The sequence below is a fragment of the Delphinus delphis genome, chromosome 21 (genome assembly GCF_949987515.2).
Source record: "Delphinus delphis chromosome 21, mDelDel1.2, whole genome shotgun sequence".
NCBI lineage: Eukaryota > Metazoa > Chordata > Mammalia > Artiodactyla > Delphinidae > Delphinus > Delphinus delphis.
Genome location: NC_082703.1, coordinates 18,187,961 through 18,210,848, shown reverse-complemented (window position 1 = coordinate 18,210,848; position 22,888 = coordinate 18,187,961). Strand labels below are relative to the sequence as shown.

The window sequence follows — 22,888 nt, the reverse complement described above, 5'->3', positions numbered from 1 at the left end:
AATTTTTTTCTTTATCCAAACATTTCATTTGATTTACTCATCCATTTCCTCACTTTACAGTGGGGTTGACTAGTTTTTCCCCTGAGGGCACTCTACAAAGAGTCCCTTCCTGTCACCCAACTCTAGTTCACACCCATACTTGAGAGCATAGTTTTCTTTTATAAAAATGTTAATTTCATCAACCGCGTGAATTTTAGGTAAGGTGTCAAGTTTTGCTCAGGAAGCCTCTGTCATGGCCTCCGTTCCCTGGAGAAGAAGCCTCAGTGACATCATCCAGGATTCCAGAGGGAGAATCTTTTTGGAGTGGATGTGTGGGGAAGAAACTGAGAAAACGGTCTGATTTTTTTTTTTTTCTTTTAGTGGATGAAAGTAACATGGTAACATTGGTGTCTGCATTAAGCTTTCAAAAGGGATACCATTAAGACATTTCATACCTTGAAATATCTGAATGCTTGTGAGGAACGATCAAGACATGAACGTGTAACCTCCTGCATATGTCCACTCTGGGCATTTATTTATTTATTCGTGAATTTCAACATTTCTCACTTGAACTCACATTATTGACTGATGTGGTTTAGTTATCACTTCTGTCATATCTCCACAGGCACACAGTGTCTGGAATGCTTGTTTTCACAGAACAGATGTGCACGTATTTTCTTATCCTTATTTAAAGTTTATTTTTATTGGTTTTTCCATTCCGAATGGGACAAGCTGTGAAATATGCATGAAATTAAACCTCTTGACCACACACCCAGGGTTCCGTGACTCTGTCCCGTGTGATGGTTCCGTTTGTATTCTTCTGTTACACTCAGAGGGAGGCCGAGAAGCTCATTTTGTACCATATTTCTTAGGCCAGGAACAGTGTAAACTATTTTCTGGTGCCCTTTCCCCTGGTGGACAGCTAGTGGACAGCTAGTTGAAGCCTTTGGGAGTTAAAGTACTTCCCAGGACATAGGCCCAACCCTTCCTCCCTCAGCCATTTAAAATAGTTTAAAAATAACCCCACTTAACGTTTTGTGGCAGGCTGTGACAACTTTATAAAAATTGTGTGTTTACTTTTCTCCTTTTTTTTGTGTATTAAAACACTGTTTATCACAGATTCCCGGAGAAAGAAATTTACTGCCAAGCTCTGAAAGAAAGTTTCATTCCTCGGGGCATGTAGCAAAGCACAGATTATTTCGAATGGTCAAGGTGGAGTTGACTTCCACATGGAAGTGAGCTGCTCAGCCTGCATGAGTAGTGGTGGTGTGCCAAAGGGGTTCTGCCTTCTTGAGCTAAGCGGATCGATTCAAAGACCCTATTCATGCAGGTATTCTTTCACTTGGACCTTCAACAGCTCTTCCTTGAGTGCTTTCTGTAGGCCAGGTGCTGTTTTAGGCCTTGGAGATCCATCCAGTGGTGAACAAGACAGGCTCTCTAGTGGAACCTCTAATGGAACTTACGTTGTAGGGAAGAATCAAGCAAACAAAAAATATTCCAATATTGCAATATAGATACAATCACTGTAAGTCAAGACCTTGGAAAATTGTCCACTTCTAGAAGGTTTATCTGCCAAATCCTGCTACCTTTCTTCCCCTGTACACCTTCCAGTGTGGGCTTCTCAGCCCACTCAGAGTGAAAGGCAGTGAGTGTCCTAGCATCCTCTTGGAAGGCCTGACAGATGGCCCCAGCTGCCTGTGGCAACTCGTCCCCACTCTACACCAACTCTGGTCCAGACGTCCCACCTCCTTGTAGCCCCTTGAATTATTCAAAGGTCTTCCTGTGCGAGGTCTTGCAATGGTTCCTTTGGGCTGGAATGCTGTTTTCCCAGATTGCCTTGTGGCCGGCTCTCTCACTTCCTTTGGTCTCTACTGAAATGTCCAATCATTTTATAGGAGAGGAAGTCCCTGGACATGCTGATGCCCCTCCCCACGCAACTGCTTATCTTGCTTCCGTTTCCTCCCTAGCACCTTCTGGCATGCACGTATGTTTGTTTGTTGGCTTTGCTTGTTTATTTGTCATTGCCTGTTCCCTTGCCCCCCCAAACAATGCCAGCTCCCCGTGCCAGTGACGTCGTCTTGTCCCCTGCTGTAGCCGCAGCATCCAGAGCGCTCTGTGCCTGGCACAGAGGAAAGGTGCACAGTGAAGATTCCTTGAAGGAATGAATCAAGGAAATGGTTTAATGTGACTGGGTCCAAGCTTCACTATCTTTCAACAGCCTTCTTTCTTTTTTTTTGTGAAAAAATTTTTAATTGAGGAGTAAGAGACATATAGCAGTATTATTAGTTTCAGGTATACAACATAGCGATTCAGTATTTGTATACATTGTAAAATGATCACAATAAGTCTAGTTAACATCTGTCTTATTTTTTAACACAATTAAGCCAGTGTTCCCTGGTACTCTAGTGGTTCGGGTTCGGTGCTCTCACATGTATGCTAATATTTTATTAATTCAAAAGTACTTTACAAGAAAATATAAATATGGCTTCCAAAAAAAAATGTTATACCTGGATTTAGTACCAAGTTCACAGATTTTCATTTTGCAAGGACTGTCAGGCTCTAAAAAGTGAAGCAACATTGTAACCAAAACTTTAACCCCAAGGATTCTCGCAAAACATTACAAATGACAGCACGAAAAAAAATCTTGCATGGTAACTCCAAATTTAGTTCTACAGTGTACCCAGAAACTGGCAAGACATGGTGTCTTGCACAGTCTCAACTTTTCAAATAAAGAATGTTACAAAGAGCTATATAGGGCTTCCCTGGTGGCGCAGTGGTTGAGAGTCCGCCTGCCGATGCAGGGGACACGGGTTCGTGCCCCGGTCCAGGAAGATCCCACATGCCGCGGAGCGGCTGGGCCCGTGAGCCATGGCCGCTGAGCCTGCGCGTCCGGAGCCTGTGCTCCACAACGGGAGAGGCCACAACAGTGAGAGGCCCGCGTAGCACACACACACAAAAAAAGAGATCTATATAATCACAGCAATCACATGAAGAGTTTATGACCTAAAGTTTCTTGAAACTTGTCAGCTTCTATACCACCTGGGTAACGTCTTCCCAGTGTGAAGACGAGTTTTATTTTGTCTTTTTAAAAATCTCTAATCTAGTTTAATGGTGCAGCTTTTGTTTTTACCTGCTGGCTTGTGTTCACAGCAGCTTTTGAAGACTGCTTGTTCAACCACAGCTGCATCCTGTACCCCAGCTATGGAGAAGAAGGTAAAACCTCTTAGTCCCACGGCACTTAGTTTTAGTTTTCACCTTTGCAGATGAAGTTTGGTGTTTTGTTTTGTTTTGTTGTTTGTCTTTATTCCTTGTTTCTTGTCCTTGCAACATCTTCCATCACCGAATATTACTTACCTTGTCTGAAAATTCAAATTCAAAAATAGAGCATTCCTGGTTAATCATACCTGAATCTACCTATAAGCCCTCACATACTTCGTTTTTACCATAGTGCTGTTAACTTTCAGTCACTGGACGAATATTTTAGCACATGCGTGTGCTAAGCATTAGGGCACAGAGATGAAAAACACATAGTGCCCGTCCTCAAGGAGCCTCTCGTCGAGGGGTTGCCATGTTGCTCTGATATCATTGTAATGGTCCATCATTTCAGGATGCCATAAGCCAAGGACTGCATCTCCTTTTTCCTTCTTCCCACAGTTCCAATGTAAGTGTGGGCCTGCATTGTTCATGGTGTTGCAGGGAATATTGGAAATAAAAGAACCTTCCTTGAGAATATGCATTCTGGGAAACAATTAGAACGGTTCAGTAAAAATAGCATGTTATGGGGCTTCCCTGGTGGCGCAGTGGTTGGGAGTCCGCCTGCCAGTGCAGGGGACACGGGTTCGTGCCCTGGTCCAGGAAGATCCCACATGCTGCGGAGCGGCTGGGCCCGTGAGCCATGGCCGCTGAGCCTGCGCGTCCGGAGCCTGTACTCCGCAACGGGAGAGGCCACAACAGCGAGAGGCCCGCGTACCGAAAAAAAAAAAAAAAAAGCATGTAATAAGGCAGTGCAGAATAAATGGGAAATAAATAGTAATGACCAGAAGTGCCACAGCAATTCCCAGTCCACAGAGAGGATGATCTCTGTGGACTGGGATGGTCAAAGGGAGGCAGTATTGAGGAGGCGGGTCTTGGGTATTAGGCTGGAGGGGATATGCTGTGCTGGGTGAGTGGTGTCCTCACGCTCCTGGGGACCTCAGAGCTCTTTGTGACAGGACAGTTGTGCAGTCTTTCTAATTGGGCCTCAGAAGAGGCTTCCGCATCTTTGTGTCTGCACGGCATTCTGCTGTAAACTCATTTCCCAGAATGGGAATGATGGGCTCCCAAGGGGTGTCCTGTAAGATGAGAAAGGGGAAAATGTGGTGCCGATTATAGAGTTTGTCCTTGGGGGCTCGGAGCCCAGGGTGAGGCATGGGAATGTGTAAATGGGCTGGAAACTGGCCTTGCCCGCGTGGACAGGCTGTACCCCTTTGCCCTCTGGCACCGATACTTGCCAGGACACGGTGGGAGGGGCAGGGGGGTATACCACTCGGTTCTCTCTGTGCCCAGGCTGTCTCCTCTCTTTGGACCAGCAATGAGTTCCATTTGGCACAATTTGCCCTTGGAAAACTGGTTTCCCATAGTTTCCATAGAGCTATGTAAGTAGACGGTTTAATCCTTTGCTCACGGTGGCTTTGTCAAAAATATGTCAACTTCAGAAGCGTTTTAGAATTTTAGAAATATTTTTAGAGGAAAATCATAAGATAAGCCTTTGCCTTCTGTATTGCCTCCTAGCTAGGTCTTATTCTCCCAATATTATTCTAGTTTTCAAAATACTGTTGTTTTGAAGCCAGGTATCTTTAATAGGTTGTTCCATAGGTTTATTCTTTGAGTCACAATGGGCCCAGCATCTGTTCTTTATTTATTTTCCTCTTAATCTCTTTCTTCCTCTTTTTCTCTTATTTATGCTTGTTGAAAATGGTATTTTTGGTTGAGGTTATTTTGAGGTGGTGTTGAAATAAATCCTGAGACTGTCCTCTTGTTCAACAGCGCATGTTCTTTTAAGCCTACACATCCAGGGTCATCCTACCAAAATAAATTATATGGGCCCTGTGCAGATCTCTCAAGTGCCTGACTTTATTTATGAGCTTGGCTGCTGGCACAACGTTTATAGTTTCCCCTGAGCAAAAATGGGCTCCCTTTTCTTTTCTCTGTCTTTTCCAAGAATTGCTAGCAATCTCATTTCTTAAGTAGCTATATAGGTCTGTGTCACTTACTATTTTAACTTTATTGTCCCCCTCAGGGAATTTTTAAAATTTAGTTGAATGTCAGTCAAATCAACTGTTTTATTTATTTATTTGTTTATTTATTTATCTTTGGCTGCATTGGGTCTTTGTTGCTGTGCACGGGCTTTCTCTAGTTGTGGCGAGCGGGGGCTGCTCTTCATTGCGGTGCGTGGGCTCTAGGCACGTGGGCTTCGGTAGTTGTGGCACATGGGCTCAGTAGTTGTGGCTTGCAGGCTGTAGAGCGCAGGCTCAGTAGTTGTGGTGCACGGGCTTAGTTGTTTCGCAGCATGTGCGATCTTCCCGGACCAGGGCTCAAACCCATGTCCCCCTGCACTGGCAGGCGGATTCTTAACCACTGCGCCACCAGGGAAGTCCCAAATCAACTGTTTGAACAATTGTATAGGCAGATGGAACTCAACATTGTGCCCATTTATAGGCATTCAGGGCTATCTGAAATCATCAAGAGATTTCCTTTACCTTGGCTTAAGCTGGATAAAAATATCCTTTTTTTATTTTTTTAAATCAAAAAAATTTTTTAATTTTGGCCGTGTCGCGTGGCTTGTGGGATCTTAGTTCCCCAACCAGGGATCAAACCTGGCCATGGCAGTGAAAGCGCCGAGTCCTAACCACTGGACCACCAGGGGATTCCCAAAAACATCCTTTTCTATATAGGAAAGTTGACTGACTTTTTTCTTCTTTTAAAAGCAAATTTCCCACAACTTATATTTTTCAGAGTATAACCTTATTTATTGGAATTATTTGGAGATTTGTAGATCTGTAGAAATAAGTGTGTCAAGTACCTATTTCTTGTGTGGAGAAAGGTCTTAAATTTTCCAGCCAATTGGGGAAATACATAGATTCTTCACTTTGAAAGCTGACACACTAAACATCCTTATAACATGCATACAATTCAGAATCTTTATTTTCATTGTCCTGTTGTGCAACTAGCATAACAGAATATTCTGGATAAACCCATTCATTCTTTTACCTCTTACTTTTGAAAATTAGATCAAGGTTATCGGAATGAACTTTTCTACCGATAGCTACCCATGGGTGTGTCTACACTCCTTGGATTATGAGTCTGTTTCAAACTGGGTTTTAGTCTTTCCAGATCTGAACCCTCCCACTTCAGTTAACCTGCCTGATACTGGCTCTGTCCGGACAGAAGTTGGTGCTTGAGGGGGTAAGATTGAGGAGGCGGGCTCTGTAGGCTGGTAGATGCTGTCGGAGGAAGCAGCAGCATGGGGGTTATCTGCGCATGTGCAGATTATGGTAGCTCAGTATGTCTTTGGAGAATAATCAGTGGCCTCTATTATATGATGTTGGCGATGGTTTTGGGTATTAAAAAAGGAACCTGCTGAAAAGGTAAGGTGCTGCCAGGCTGTGGGAGGCCCTGATCAGTAGTACTGGGAGCACTGAGGCTTTGAACAGCGAGTGATGTGACAAAGGCGTGAAGTAGGATGACAAGCTGGGAACAGAGGGCGTGGTAGCCGTGAGCCGGGCTCTGGCAGCTCACCGTGCGTTCTCCCGGGCTCACTGAGGGCCCACGCCTGCTCTGCCCACAGTTTGTGTGCTTTTGTGTGGCTCGAACCGGGCCACCCATCAGGTCATTCCTGTGACCACTGTGACTGGCTTAAGTGTAGGCGTAGGACCCAGTGAAATGCAGTGAGGCTGCATGGGCTGCGGGGAACACATCCGGTGAGGCTGGGTTTCTGGAGCCGTCGTGAGCAGAGAGCCAGCAGAGATGGAGGGGCCCCTGCTGAGAGATGGCGGGGGGTGGGGGTGGGGGGCTGGGGGCTTTGAACCCCTGGCCAGTCTGATCGTTATGGTTAAATGCTTCATTAAAATCCCTTTTGGCTGCAGCCGTATGAAGTTGAGACTTCTGTCTCTTGCTCCTGGAAGAGTCCTGACAGAGGTGGAGTCACATAATCTGCGGGCAGTGTTACTAATTAGGAGTCTCTGGGTAACCGGTCTGGGTCCCTGGCACAGAATAGACACTCAAGTTAATAACATGAATTAATAAATTAATTACATTAACAAAGGTTAAACTGATGGGTGGCAGCCGTCTCAGGGGTTTTTAATAGGTGCCTTGCTTTGTAGTGTATCTGACTGTACTGACTAAGTTTTAGAGAATAATTCAGCTTCATAGCGGGATACATTTTTAAAAGACTTAATTTTTCAGGCAGCTTGAAAATAGGATTATTTTCGTGCAGTCTGAATGTGTGTATCCTACCCGCATCTCTCTCTGTGTTATGTCAAAGATATTTTATAAATTTTATGAAGGACAGGATGTCTTAAGTATTTCTTCTGGTTACATGCCATATATTTTCTTGGATTGTGTTTTGTGATTTTTGCCTTTCCCTCATTTCTTCTCCAATATCTGACCTCTGAATAAAATGGTCCTGGGAAAAGACTTTCATTAGTTTTATGGTTTTAAACAGATTAAATCTGCCTTTTGGGAGAAGGATTGGTGTTTCTGATTTTTCTACCAAATGGCTGGATTAGAAAACTCCTGAAGCTTCCTGACTACCCCCGTTTTTTTAAAAAATAAATTTATTTATTTACTTATTTTTGGCTGCGTTGGGTCTTCGTTGCTGCACGCGGGCTTTCCCTAGTTGCAGTGGGGGGGGCTACTCTTCATTGTGGTGCGCGGGCTTCTCATTGCGGTGGCTTCTCTCATTGCGGAGCGTGGGCTCTAGGCTCGCGGGCTTCAGTAGTTGGCGCGAGGGCTCAGTAGTTGTGGCTCACGGGCTTAGTTGCTCCGCGGCATGTGGGATCTTCCCGGACCAGGGCTTGAACCCATGTCCCCTGCATTGGCAGGCGGATTCTTCACCACTGTGTCACCAGGGAAGTCCCTGACTACCCCCCTTTATGAGTTCAAGCAACTTTATGCAACTAGGAAAAATGTGTATCTCTTAATTACTTTAATTAAAATTTTTTTTGCAAACAAGTTTATTATATGACATTTTACCATGTGATTTTATTTTTTTAATGTGGATCATTTTTAAAGTATTGAATTTGTTACAGTATTGCGTCTGTTTTATGTTTTGGTTTTTTGGCTGCGAGGCACGTGGGATCTTGGCTCCCTGACCAGGGATCCAACCACACCCCCTGCATTGGAAGGCGAAGTCTTTACCGCTAGATCGCCAGGGAAGTCCCTACCATGTGATTTTATTTTTCCAGTTTTACTGAGATATAATTGACATAGAACATTGTATTGGTTTAAGGTATGCAGTATAATGATTTGATATATGTGTATATTGCAAAATGATTACCACAGTGTTATTAGCACTCATCACTTCATATAGTTAACAATTTTTTTCTTGTGATGAGAATTTTTAAGATATACTCGCTTAGCAACTTTCAAATATACAATACAGTATTGAAAGTACTTTTTTTTTTTTTTGCGGTACGCGGGCCTCTCACTGTTGTGGCCTCTCCCGTTGCGGAGCACAGGCTCCGGACGCGCAGGCTCCGTGGCATGTGGGATCCTCCTGGCCCGGGGCACGAACCTGTGTCCCCTGCATCAGCAGGCGGACTCCCAACCACTGCGCCACCAGGGAAGCCTGAAAGTACTTCTTTTTAAATTGAAAAAATCAGATGCTTGTTTTCCCTATTATAAGAGATTATGACAATTCCAAGTGGTCTGAAGAATGTTTTATTGCTTCACTTTTTCTTCATCTATGTCAAAATATTCTGCAACTATCATTGAGTAGCCCATCTTTTTTGCAAACTCTGTCATTACCACTACTGTAACAGGGGAAATGGAATCACAGACACGAGGTGAGCATTCAGTGAGAGCAAGAATGAAATCTCCGAAGTCTCTGTTATGAACTTGTTTGTCAGTAATTACAGTTTATTCATAACTACAGAGATGGATGCCTTTCCTCTTTCTCTCTCACACATGTAGTTACTCGCAGGTGGAATCATTCATTGTCCAGGAGCTCTGGGTTCAAACTTAAAACATCCTACTTGGCCTTCCCTGGTGGCGCAGTGGTTAAGAATCCACCTGCCAATGCAGGGGACATGGGTTCGATCCCTGGTCTGGGAAGATCCCACATGCCATGGAGCAACTAAGCCCACAAGCCACAGCTACTGAGCTCTCGTGCCACAACTACTAAAGCCCGTGCGCCTAGAGCCTGTGCTCCACAACAAGAGAAGCCACTGCAATAAGAAGCCCATGTACCGCAACGAAGAGTAGCCCCCGCTCGCCGCAACAAGAGAAAGCCTGCTTGCAGCAACGAAGACCTGATGCAGCCAAAAATAAATAAATAAAATAAATAAATTTATTAAAAAAATAATCCTACTTAGTGCCACAGGGACATCTACCATAAATGAAACATTTCTAAAATCGATGCATGGCTGGTGAGAAGTGCACCTTGATTCCTGACGTGGTTCTCCTGCTGCCAGAAGGTCATGGCACCTTATGACGTGAAACAGGCCAGAGCACCTGTCATGACTCTGGCCAGCTGGTCCTGGGTCCACGTGGGAGCCAGGCTCCCCAGGCCTCCTCAGTACCATGGCGGGCATGCACCCCTCCAGACCAGTGAAGTACTAGATGGCGTTAACGTGGCCATTTTAACTTAATGCTCTACACTGAGTTATCAGTGCTTTAGCTTTAGTCAGAACTTTTTTTTTTTTTTTTTTTGCGGTACGCGGGCCTCTCACCATTGCGGCCTCTCCCGTTGCGGAGCACAGGCTCCGGACGCGCAGGCTCAGCGGCCATGGCTCACGGGCCCAGCCGCTCCACGGCACGCAGGATCCTCCCGGACCGGGGCACGAACCCGCGTCCCCCGCACCGGCAGGCGGACTCCCGACCACTGCGCCACCAGAGAAGGCCTAGTCAGAACTTTTTACGTGTTAACCGTGTAACTCTGTCGTTGAAATTTTAGGGAAAATGGAGGATTTACAGTCTTAGGCTTGGACCGAGGGGGTAAAGTATGGGGACACATCTAGGGAACAGGTGTGGGCGTCAGACACTTCTGGTCTGAAATCTAGCTCTGCCGCTTTCTAGCTGCGGGTCCTTGGGCAGTAGGTCTACAGGCTGCATGTGTATTTTATCATTTGTTCAGTGGGACCACTATGTCTAGTTTTCAGCCAGGGTTAGAAATAGTGTGAGGACAACACTTAGTACGATACCTGACACTCAGCAGTTGCTCAGTTAATGTGAGTAGTGTTGTTGTTATTATTACCCTTCTTTCGTCCCTTCTGCTCAAGGGAGAAGTTGAGAGGAATCTTCCTCAACGGTGCTTCCTTCTTTACCTTCAGCTTTTCTAGAAAAGTCCTGGATGGGCCTGATTGTGATTCTCAGCCGTTCGTTCGTTCGTGAGCAGGTAGTGGGCACTGCTTGAAGCCAGCACAGCCTCTGCACCCAAGACGGTGGATACCTGAGGCCGGGCTCTGCCCTCGGGGGCTTCTCTCCGTTGGGCCCCGAACACTGGGCTGCAGTGCAGCCCCTGGGCCACTTTCAGAGAGTGTTGTGGCATCTGCTGTGGCCGAGGCTGGTGCTTCCTTTTCTTGGGAAATCGCGAGAGCTTTGTTGGCCAACCACGTTACCGAGGGGCTAAATTTCTTGAGATTTAATATTGAGTCATTATCGTGTGTATTTTCACAACTGCTGTTTTCTGGGTTTTCTAACGTCTCTCTGAAGCACCTCTGAGTTAACCTGTGCAAGTGTGGGAAGGCATTAAATACCTGTAGGTCCTTTACAGGAGTCAGAACCCAGACGGAGTCGCTCAGCTGCCTGCACCCAACGGTTCCCTTTCAAAACCAGAACCGGAACCAGAACCAGAGTCGAGGCCTCCTGACTTGCAGACAAATATTTTACTTTTCATGTTGCTGGACTTAGAAAATGTCATGATACCAAATTTAGCACGACAAACTATTTATCTAGTTGCTTTTCTTAGATTAGAACATAAACTTGTCTTCGGTTTTGGCCGCTGCAGACATTTTGATTTCTCCCTGTTCCGCAGTCTCTGGATCTCTTCCCCTGGCTGACTGGCCGTGACCCTCAGCCTGCTTTATACGGGTTAGAGGACTCACCTTCAGCCCAAGCAAAACTGGTGGCCAGTGCCGTTCATCTTCCTTTCTTTCATTAAAAGGTAACCCTACACTGCACTTTGGACTCCCTGTCCTGCAGAGCAGCTTTTCTTTTCCAGATAGAGATGATTCTAGAACCCCAAAATGTTCAGTAGTCCAGTATTCAACCTGCAGGGTAGAAAGTAAAGACTTCTATTTAGATTGAAATTAGAAGGTGGTGCAATGGAGAATGGCTGAGGAGAGGCTGTGTCTCCCTGTGATGGATGGGGGAAGGATGCAGCCATACTTGTGTCCTGTTTCAGGCCTGGCAGTGCCGTGGAGGGGCCCCATGTTTTCACTGAGGCTTTTCAGCCTCGGCTTAGAAAAGCTGATGAAAGCTTTTTTTCCTCTCAATCTAACCTCAGCAGAGCAGGGATGGGAATGAAAAGGCTATTAAACTGGGGCACAGCCTTCTCCATTGAGTCTGTAAGATTCTTCAGGATGAGACAAAGACTCCATCCTATTCAGCCTTTTGTTCTTCTTCCCAGAACCTAACACCGTGCTACACAAAGGCATTTTGTTGAGTGGAATTGGATGTTTACTGTTCTTTCTTTTGGTTCTGAGAATCCTGAACGTGTCCTCGTGCCAACATTTGGGTTCCCGTAGCCCATTCCCAGGCCTTTTGTCTTTGGGTTTATCTCAAAGAAGAATGTTCTCATAGTGGTTTGTGAATATAGTTTTACAATATAATTTTCTCTTAAATCATTCTGTTTTTTAAAAATTAATTAATTTATTTTTGGCTGCGTCGGGTCTATCGTTGCTGCGCGCGGGCTTTCTCTAGTTGCGCCTAGCAGGGGCTACTCTTCCTTGCGGTGCGTGTGCTTCTCATTGCGGTGGCTTCTCTTGTTGTGGAGCACGGGCTCTAGGTGTGCGGGCACAGTAGTTGTGGGTCACGGGCTCTAGAGCGCAGGCTCAGTAGTTGTGGCGCACGGGCTTAGTTGCTCCGCGGCATGTGGGATCTTCCCGGACCAGGTCTCGAATCCGTGTCCCCTGCATTGGCAGGCGGATTCTTAACCACTGCGCCACCAGGGAAGTCCCAGCATTCTGTTTTCAAATACTAATTTCATGTATAAAGTTGCTTAAAATAATTGTTAACTGGTTATCCTAAACATATTAATTTTGGGTAACAGAACTAGAATGACCTCATAGGCATTCACCAGGGTCCACAGCCTCGGTGACCTGTGAGCTTGGCCTTTGGAGCTGGATAGACCTTAACTCCAAGCTGAGCCTTCCCATGTACTACTTGTGTGACCTGGGAGGATTTGTCAGGTCTCTAAACGTAACAGTGAAATGAAGATTATGTGAGGACCTAACTCATGGGGTTATTGTGGGGATTAACTGAGGTCAGATACGCAGTGACAGCACAGTGCATGGCAGAGAGTAAGTTCTCCAAAAATGTTTAATTGTTGTTTTTATTATTATTATTTTGGTAATTTTTACACGAGCCAACTGACGGCTGGGATTGGCCTGACCCATGCCATGTTGGTAGTTATTTTGAACACCTCCATTCTATTCCCTTCAGAATTCCAAAGCTCTTCCCAGAATTTCTGCCGGTTCCCTTGGATGTTTGCACTTTCACAGTCTCCTCTAGCATAATCTTCTGCTCCCACTGAATTAGTTCAGGTTATCCATTGTTTCACCATCCATTTAGGCACCTCTGGTCCATGACTCAGCTGTGTTGTATTAAAACCCGCCTCTTACTTAATTACACAGCCCTTGTCCAGCCCATCAAGGCAGTACAGTATACAACCTACTCTCCTGAAGATTTGGGGCAAAGGAAAGGTTCAGTAAAGCAACGGCAGAGATTAGATTTTTCCTCCCCATCCTTGGGTTTCTTTCCCCTGGCACTTTGCCACGTAATCAAAAAATGCTTAAAATAAGGTATAAATATTTTCTAAAATACACCAAAAGATTCACAGTGCTTGTGGTTTTTAAAAGTATTTATTTGTTTTTGGCTGAGTTGGGTCTTCGTTGTGGTGAGTGGGCTTCTCATTGCAGTGGCTTCTCTTGTTGCAGAGCATGGGCTCTAGGCGCGTGGGCTTCAGGTGCCGTGGCACCTGGGCTCAGTAGTTGCGGCTCGCGGGCTCTAGAGTGCGGGCTCAGTAGTTGTGGCCCACGAGCTTAGTTGTTCCGCAGCACGTGGGATCTTCCTGGACTAGGGATTGAACCCGTGTCCCCTGCATTGGCAAGTGGATTCTTAACCACTGCGCCCAGGGAAGTCCCAGTGCTTGTGTTTCAGTTATGGGCCTAGGGTGAGTTTCTTTCCCTCTTCTGTATTTCTGAATTTTTAAACATTGCATAAATAAGCATGTTTCTTAATTTTTAAAAAGACCAGTTTTAAAAGCTGGAGGAGAAGCTTTGTAGGACTGGGGAGACTTCAGTACAAGCAGGATAAACAAATCCTTGTCCAGTGATCCTCATCTCCTTTTTCTAATCCTTTAAAATGTATTTCTCAGAGTTTCCTCCGAATGGGAGTTACTTTATTTCCTGTGTGCATCACAGTGTGAGACGCCCCCTGGTTGGCAACCCTCTTAGGCTGCTTTGTCTTGACCTGCCTATTGCTTCTGGAAAGCTCTTTGCATGCTTCGGTCTTTTGCTACTCCGGGATGGAGTTTGAGTGGTCAGGTTCCCAGCTCTGGCTTCTGCCCTCACTTCCACGAAGAGTAGAATCTCCACCTTCTCAGCTCTAGTGAGTTCACTCCTCCAGCCGTTGTGTTATGGCTTCTGATCCCAGGGCTCCCACGACCCCTTCTGCATCTTCCGTGATGCTGAGTCCAACGGGCATTTTACGGTTCTTGCCTTACTTGATTTCTCAGCAGCAATCGGCATAAACATTCTCCTTTTAAGCCACTCCCTCTGCACCCTCTCCCCTGACAGCACGCTCTCCTGATTTTCCTCCTAACTGGCCATTCCTCCAAGTTTGCTTTTCTGATTCCTCCTCTTCCTTCAGAGCTTTAAGTGTTGGATGCCCTTAGGTCTTTCCCCTTGTCACTTTGCATGCTCTCCCGAGGTAACCTCTTTCAGTCCCATGATTTCAAATATAATTTATATGCCAGTGACTAATAACTGCATTTCAGCAAACCTAAGACATCAGTGATTGTAAAATGCACTGAGATTTTATTTACCACAGAGAAAGAAAAAGTGCTGCCAGTTAAATGCCACAGTGGCTTCTTACCACATTAATCATAAGATACATTCCATTTTTGGAAATGTCAGAAAGTGAAAAATGTACACTCAAGAGTTAATGATAATAGTGTAATATCTTTTGCATAAATGAATTGCCATTTGCAGAGCACGAATGCCAAGTGTGTCTTAAGCGTGGTGTTCCCAGGAACATGCAAATGAATTGCAATAACTTTGTCTTAAGAAGCTGGTGGTTTCCTGGGCTTCCCTGGTGGCGCACTGGTTAAGAATCCACCTGCCACTGCAGGGGACACGGGTTCAAGCCCTGGTCCAGGAAGATCCCACATGCCGTGGAGCAACTAAGCCCGTGCACCACAACTACTGAACCCACGTGCCACAACTACAGAAGCCCGTGAGCCTAGAGCCCGTGCTCCACAACAAGAGAAGCCACCGCAATGAGAAGCCCACACACTGCAACGAAGAGTAGCCCCACTCACCACAACTAGAGAAAGCCTGTGCGCAGCAACGAAGACCCAACGCAGCCAAAAATAAATAAAATTAATTTATATATATAAAAAAAGAAGCTGGTGGTTTCCTGAGAGTCATTATCTCTCCAAGTATGAAAGAAGCCTTATTACCAATAGTTTATTACATGTGTAGATGAGGTAGAATTAAGTCAGCTCGACAGTGAGGCAGCGTTATTGAACCAATGGGGCTTCATGATGGCGCCCAAACTCTTGAGATTTATTTCATTTTTTCTAGAATTGACTGACTCTAGCATCACAGTCAGGAATGTTCTGGCTGTCTTAGTGTAAACCACGTGGTGGTCCCAATTTTAGTGCTCCCATCTTCACAGAAATTCTCAGATTACGGGATTTTAATTTTTATTACTCATTTCTTTTATTACATCACTGGGAAATCATGCTGTTGGTGTTTCCCTCATTTTTTTTTCCCTCCCTCCCCTTCAGCCTTACTTTTGACAGCTGTGAGACCTGTGAGAACGATTGCCAAATCTTGAAATGTAATTTTCCTGCGGCAGCATCCAAAGTTAACAAAAAGACATGGAAAAATCTCATTAAGTGTTTTAACCTACCACCATCTGCAAACCTTCTTCTGTTCCACTGAGGTTTTCTAAAAATAATCTAAGTGGTATAGCTTTCTTCACTTCTATAGGGAGAATAATTCATACTAAATACTTTGGCTTCAAAATATTATCTTATGTTCAATGTGGTTACCCTAATAAAGTTTTGTTTCATTGGTTCTAAGTGCAGAGAGAATTATTTACATTCTGTTTTTAGATATTTTTAATTGGTATATCAATCCTGGACCTCTGGTTAATTTAGCTAGGCACATTTCAGCATGCAAATGAGTTTTTCCCCATAGAAATGTCCTAAAAATAATATATCCCCTTGCTTTTCTCCTCCCACAGTCTCTTCCATGATATCTTTCTCATAGTGACTTCAGAATAGAATGTTTAATGACAAAAATTTAAATACCGTAATCCAATCCCGTGGGAATTGAAAAATATTCTCTTTAAGAACTCTTGGGTCAAAGAAGAAATAAAGGGCTTCACTGGTGGCGCAGTGGTTGAGAGTCCGCCTGCCGATGCAGGGGACACGGGTTTGTGCCCCGGTCCGCGAAGATCCCACATGCCGTGGAGCGGCTGGGCCTGTGAGCCGTGGCCGCTGAGCCTGCGCCTCCGGAGCCTGTGCTCCGCAGCGGGAGAGGCCGCAACGGTGAGAGGCCTGCGTACCGCAAAAAAAAAAAAAGAAGTAAAAACTGCAGTTATAAACTACCTAGAAAGAATGATAATATTGCAAATGATAATATTGCAAACAAAACTCATAAGATGCAGCCAAAGATTTAGCTGGAGGAAAATGATTGGACTTAAAGCTTGTTATTAATCAAAAAGAATGAAAATTGATGAGCTATTAAAGTCAAGAATTTAAAACTGAGCAAAGAGGGACTTCCCTGGTGGTCCAGTGGTTAAGACTCCATGCTTCCATGGCAGAGGATGCAGATTCGATCCCTGGTCGGGGAACTAAGATCCTACATGCCTCATGGCGCAGCCAAAAAGAAAAAAAAAATTATAAAAAAAATTAAAGTGAACAAAGAAACAAAAACCACATGATATACTCAAGGAAAGCATGTTAAAACATTTATTAACAAACACAAGCAGAAGGTAACGATTGGAAAAGAGAAAAATTAACTCGATAAATCCAAGACCTGTTACTTAGAAGAAAAACATATGCATACCTAATCACAAAGAAATAAGAACATAGTTCACAATATTAGGAATGAGAGAAGGGGTAAGGACAGAGGGGTTTACCCACAGACAAGAATTAAAAGATTGTAAAGAATTTGAAAATCGGCAATAAGATAATTTGAAAAGAAAATAGATATCAAAATCAGATTTAGTAAAAAATAGAAACATTGAACAGATCTATAATTGCACAAAAAATTGAATGAATTATTAAAGTCTTGTTTCTGTATAAAGAAGTACCCATATTTCTTTCAAATACTAAGTAATTTGTATGTTGAAAGCTTCCTAATTAACTTATGTAATTTTAACTGTAATGATTTCTTAAAAGCATAGATGCAAAAAAACCAAAAGGGAAAACAAGAATAAAACAATTATAGCAGATAAAATATAAGGAGTATTGAAACACTAACACACCGATTCCAAGTTGGTCATATACCAAGATGCAAGACTTCTTTAAGGATTAAGAAATCTATTGCTATTATTAATAGCACAGGACTAAAATAAAAAAGTAAATATTCATTCAAATATATATTTAAAAGGTATGATGTTCATTCCTCATTTTCAAAAATCAAAACTCTTATAGGAGTAGGTCACTTCCACTATGTGATTTTAAAAAAAATCAACATCAAACTCAAGGGTAAAATATAGGAAGTGTTCCCATTAAAAACAGATGTGCACATGAAAAGATGTTAGCATCATTAACCATTAGGGAAATGCAACTAAAAGTCACAAGATACTATCTCATACCTACTAGGATGGCTATGATCAAAAAAAAGAAATTACTTAACAAGGGTTTGCAAAGACATGGAGAAATTAGAACCCTTATAGATTGGTGGTGGGAATGTAAAATGATACAACCACTTTGGATTTGGAAAATAGTCTGGGAGTTCCTCAAAAGGTTAAACAAAGAGTTACATATGAACCGGCACAATTCCATTCCTAGGTATATATACACCTAATATATGTCCTCATAAAAACTTGTATGAGAAAAAACTTGTATAAGAATGTTCATAGCAGCATTATTAATAATAACCAGGGCTTCCCTGGTGGCGCAGTGGTTGAGAATCTGCCTGCCAATGCAGGGGACATGGGTTCGAGCCCTGGTCTGGGAAGATCCCACATGCCGCGGAGCAGCTAGGCCCGTGAGCCACAAATACTGGGCCTACGCGTCCGGAGCCTGTGCTCCGCAACAAGAGAGGCCGCGATAGTGAGAGACCCGCACTCCACAACAAAGAGTAGCCCTCGCTTGCCGCAACTAGAGAAAGCCCTCGCACCGAAACGAAGACCCAACACAGCCAAAAATAAATAATTCAAAAAAATAATAGTAATAATAACCAAAAGGTAGAAACAACCCTAATGTCCATCAGCTGACAAATAGATAAATTAAAATGTGGTATATCCATATAATGGAATATTTTTGACAGTAAAAATAAATGAAGTACTGACACATTCTACAAATGGACGAACTTTGATTGAAACACGGATTGAAAACATGATGCTAAGTGAAATAAACCAGTCACAGAGTACAACAGACTGTACGATTCAGTTCATATGAAGTGTCTGGAGTAGGCAAATCCATAGAGACAGAAAGTCGATTGATGGTTGCCTAGTGCTGAGGTGGTTAGTGGGGAAAGAGCGCTGACTGCTACTGGGAACAGGGTTTCCTCCTCGGGTGATGAAAATGCTTTAACGTTGACGGTAGTAGTGGTTGCACAGTGATGATCTACACAGTGCTGTGAATATACTAAAAAGCGTTGAGTCGTATACTCTTAATGGGTGAATTGTATGGTATCTGAATTCTGTCTCAATAAAACTGTTACCAAACCAATGAAAAGCAACACGAGAGTGTTGTTACCACTGTTATGTACTGTTATTCTGAAGGTTCTAGTTAATGCCACTAAACAAGGGGAATGAAGGTATAAATATTGGAAAGGAAGAGAGAAATTATTACGGAAAATATTCCTGTTCTACTCGGAACATCCAAGAGACTTTGGTGAAAAAATTATTAGAACTAGTAAAAGAGTTTGGTAAAGAGGCAGTTATAAAACATACAAATAACAATTAAGCCATAGGCTACTATCCTTACTATATAAACAGTTTTCATGAATGTATAAGAAATGATGACCACCTGGTATGAAAGTAAACCAATGATGTGAGGACCATTTACGAAAGAGACAGACCGATGAATAACCATGTGAAAGAATGTGGAGCACTGTAGTAACAAAAGAAGTTTTTTTTTTTTGCGGTACGCGGGCCTCTCACTGTTGCGGCCTCTACCGTTGCAGAGCACAGGTTCCGGACGCACAGGCCCAGCGGCCATGGCTCACGGGCCCAGCCGCTCCGCGGCATGTGGGATCCTCCCGGACCGGGGCACGAACCCGTGTCCCCTGCATCGGCAGGCGGACTCTCAACCACTGCGCTACCAGGGAAGCCCTCAAAAGAAGTATTTTTTAAAACCATAAGCTGGTAGGTTAAGAACACTGCTGTTGAATGACCATTCTTGATACACATAGACATTCACAAGGCCTCAGGAATGATGCAGCCACCCCCCGCATAAATTGTATGCCCCCCAATTATAGTAAATACCTGATTCTTTATTTGCCTCATTAGATCCCTGGAAATTGGGAAGAAGTGGGACAAGACGCTCAAGTACTATTCCCAGAAGGCTAGTTTGGTTCTAAGGGCTCAGAGGAAACTGAGGCAGTGGAATGTGTGGAGTGATGTTTGCCCTTGGAGTTGTCCTGACGGTCCTGAGGGGTGTCCATTCAGTCCGCTGTCCCCGCAGGGCTTCCTGGAGCAGTTGAGAAGCCTTGGGATCTCCAACTGCATCAGCACAACAGCTTCTATATTAGACGAAAGAATGGAGCACATATGATTCACTAGTCTCTCAGCTGCCTCATGGAAGCAAGTCACCATCCTGATTTGAGGGATGAGGGTTGAGCCAGTGTCTTTTTTCTTTTTTTTTTTTACATCTTTATTGGAGTATAATTGCTTTACAATGGTGTGTTAGTTTCTGCTTTATAACAAAGTGAATCAGTTATACATATACATATATCCCCATATCCCCTCCCTCTTGCGTCTCCCTCCCACCCTCCCTATCCCACCCCTCTAGGTGGTCACAAAGCACCGAGCTGATCTCCCTGTGCTTTGCGGCTGCTTCCCACTAGCTGTCTACCTTACGTTTGGTAGTGTATCTTTTTGTAGATGGTTGATCCTTGGCAGTAGTAAGTAGCATTGCTAAGCACTGCCATCCTTACTAGAATGTTCATTGAGTGTTTGGGATGGCTCTGCCTTATTGAAGTCGTCGTTGCTGCTTTATTCGTTTGTAGAAACTGTCTTGTCATTTCCTTTACATTTCATATTGAAATGACCCTGATGCACATGTTCTTGAAATTACTCTACATTTCAGAGATGTATGCTTGATAAAAGTTGTTTCCAGAAGTCTCCTGTAGCAGTTTGAATTTTAGCTCAGGGGTGAGCATTCTATTTATTAGAAAGATTTTATCATAAATATTAGCATCTTAATTTGGTAGATTTTCTTGCTAAGCATTGCAGAACATTCTTCTGACACTTTTTGCTCCTGTATGTATATTTGTATTTCCTACTAGTTTATATGGAAGCAGATAACCTTGGGGCCATTTCTACAACTGAGAAACACATAGGAAAATACATTATTTTTTTAATAGAATGCTATTCATATATAGTTAATGTGTAAACTCAACTTTCATGGGTATGCTTCCTGCCTTAAAATTACATAATTACAGTGAAGTAAAAATGTTGACCTATTTAAAACACAGAAAGGGTATTCTTAAAGAATAGGATCTATACATGGGGAGGGGGAAGGGTAAGCTGGGACAAAGCGAGAGAGTGGCATGGACATATATACACTACCAAACGTAAAATAGATAGCTAGTGGGAAGCAGCCGCATGGCACAGGGAGATCAGCTCGGTGCTTTGTGACCACCTAGAGGGGTGGGATAGGGAGGGTGGGAGGGAGATGCAAGAGGGAGGGGATATGGGGATATATGTATACGTATAAATGATTCACTTTGTTATACAGCACAAACTAACACAACATTGTAAAGCAGTTATACTCCAGTAAAGATCTTAAAAAAAAAATAGGGTCTATAACTCTTTTGTGGTACATTTAAGGTTCTATTTAAGGAATTGGTGAATTTTTATCTTTTGATGTACAGAATCATTGTGAGATCTAATTAAGAGGGAAAGTTTTGGTTTTTATTATTGGGAGAATTTTCAAAATCATATTTGGATTAAGCTCGAGATTACTTACTGATTGCTTTTTGTGAATAGCTTTTTTGCTCTCCTCTAACCCTGTCACATTAATTTCTCTAGGTTGAAAATGTCCGCTTGGTAGATCGAATATCTTCTAAAAAGGCGGCCCTTGGTACTTTGTATTTGACGGCTACTCATGTCATATTTGTGGAAAATGCACCTGACACAAGGAAAGAAACATGGGTATGCATTCCTCATTGTTGGCTTTATGTGTTTTCCATTGTTTTAAGTAACAAGTTTTGACCCCCTCTTTTTTTGTTTGTCCTCAGGGTGAGGAGGGTGGGATTTGGCGTTTGGGTGTTCAGAGGACTCTTTTTGGAATGTGGGTTTTGCCTTTTTTCTGTAAAGGGGCACATCCACTTGATCTGTTTCCTCATTTTAAGCACCAATTATTTGAACATCATCAGAGACATAGAAATAGCCAGAGCTATAAGTGCTTCGTGTCACAGCTGTCAAGTAGAGATTCAATAATGTTAGTGTACCAGATACAGCATTTCCACAGTGCTTTATGTGCAATCCACTTTATTTGTAGCATCCTGTAATGGAGGCCATTTAGTCATCTTATTATGTTGTCTGCAGTTTTCTCATAACTTAAAAAAGAAAAAAAAGTCTAGGGAACAGTCCCATCATCAGGTATTTCTGCTACATAATAATGAGACCAGTAGATAGTTCTTATTTTATATAGCCACCCAACCATGACATCATGACCAGAACCAGAGTCCCTGAGTTGTAGATTTTGCCTTTTCTGTAGTCTGTAGACTATCTTTTCAGCAGAAGGTGGCAGGCACTACTTAGTGGAGAGGAATTTAAAGAATGAAGTGTTGCCACTGAGCAGAGAGAGACCCTCCTGAAACGCCAGAGCACTTCAGCATGATTTGCTTTCAAGTAAATCTCTTCTGCAGCCTGCCTGACCACCAAGAGCTTCGAAAACAACAATCTCACGTTGCTGTTGAACTTGAGAGCATTCCATGTGGAATTGAGGAGCGTGGTGGTACCTCCCAGCGGAGCTGTCTCTAACTTTTGTTGATTGCAAGGTTTACTTTACTAACTTCTCATGACCTTATTTAATTTTAGCTACTCAGTGCATTGCAACATTTGACGGCCCAAATGTTCCCTTACCTGGACCTGTGCAGAATTGTATGCCGAATAGTTTGCTTCATATAATTAGCTTGGATATCAGAAAGCTTGGCACTGAAAAATAAAATGATAAATTCAGACAGTGGGCTCTTACCCCAGACACGTAGATTCTTGTCATCTGAGTGCAAGCCAGCTGAAGGTCAGGGAGTGTTTCCTGTCTATGTGTGTGGCTCAGAGATCTGTGTTACTTTTTGTCCTGTGTGTCTGTTATTTGTGCTTAGTTTACCCACATTAACTTTTGGTGGTAGATTCTTCACAGTCAGATTTCCACCATCGAGAAACAGGCGACAACGGCTACCGGGTGCCCTCTGCTCATTCGCTGCAAGAACTTTCAGCTCTTACAGCTCATCATCCCTCAGGAGAGGGACTGCCATGACGTTTACATCTCTCTCATCCGCCTTGCAAGGCCAGGTAGGGCAGAGCGGCTCGGCATTCAGCTTGGACCCACTCTTAAGACATTCACAGATTGTGTTGAAGAAATATGGATAATACTTCATAATTACAGTACTTTAGGAATTATTCCAGCCTTCAGATGAGGCCAAGAAATCTGATAGAGTTCCTTGTCTTTTGAGGGGGCGCCTCTGTCTGAGTTACTTACTGTATGAGCTTCTTTCATTATTCATAGTTTTTATCTTGGAGGGGGTTTTAGTTGTGCTTCACTTTTGGGGTGAAATCATCCCAAACTATGCCCTTCTGATACTGTGGTAGTCAAGCCACCTTGACTGAGCCCTGAGACAAAACCCACAAATGGTTT

General features: G+C 43.5%; 1 protein-coding gene across 3 annotated transcripts in view; it reads left to right on the top strand.

Moving 5' to 3' along the window:
• The window catches only part of MTMR7 (myotubularin related protein 7), a 101,079-nt gene that overhangs the window by 22,997 nt on the left and 55,194 nt on the right, over window positions 1-22,888 (top strand). For all 3 annotated transcript variants that reach the window (XM_060001238.1, XM_060001237.1, XM_060001239.1), the window contains 2 exons: window positions 21,058-21,180; window positions 22,383-22,545. In XM_060001238.1, the coding sequence (XP_059857221.1) occupies window positions 21,058-21,180; window positions 22,383-22,545 (286 nt within the window). The remainder of the gene's footprint in view (window positions 1-21,057; window positions 21,181-22,382; window positions 22,546-22,888) is intronic.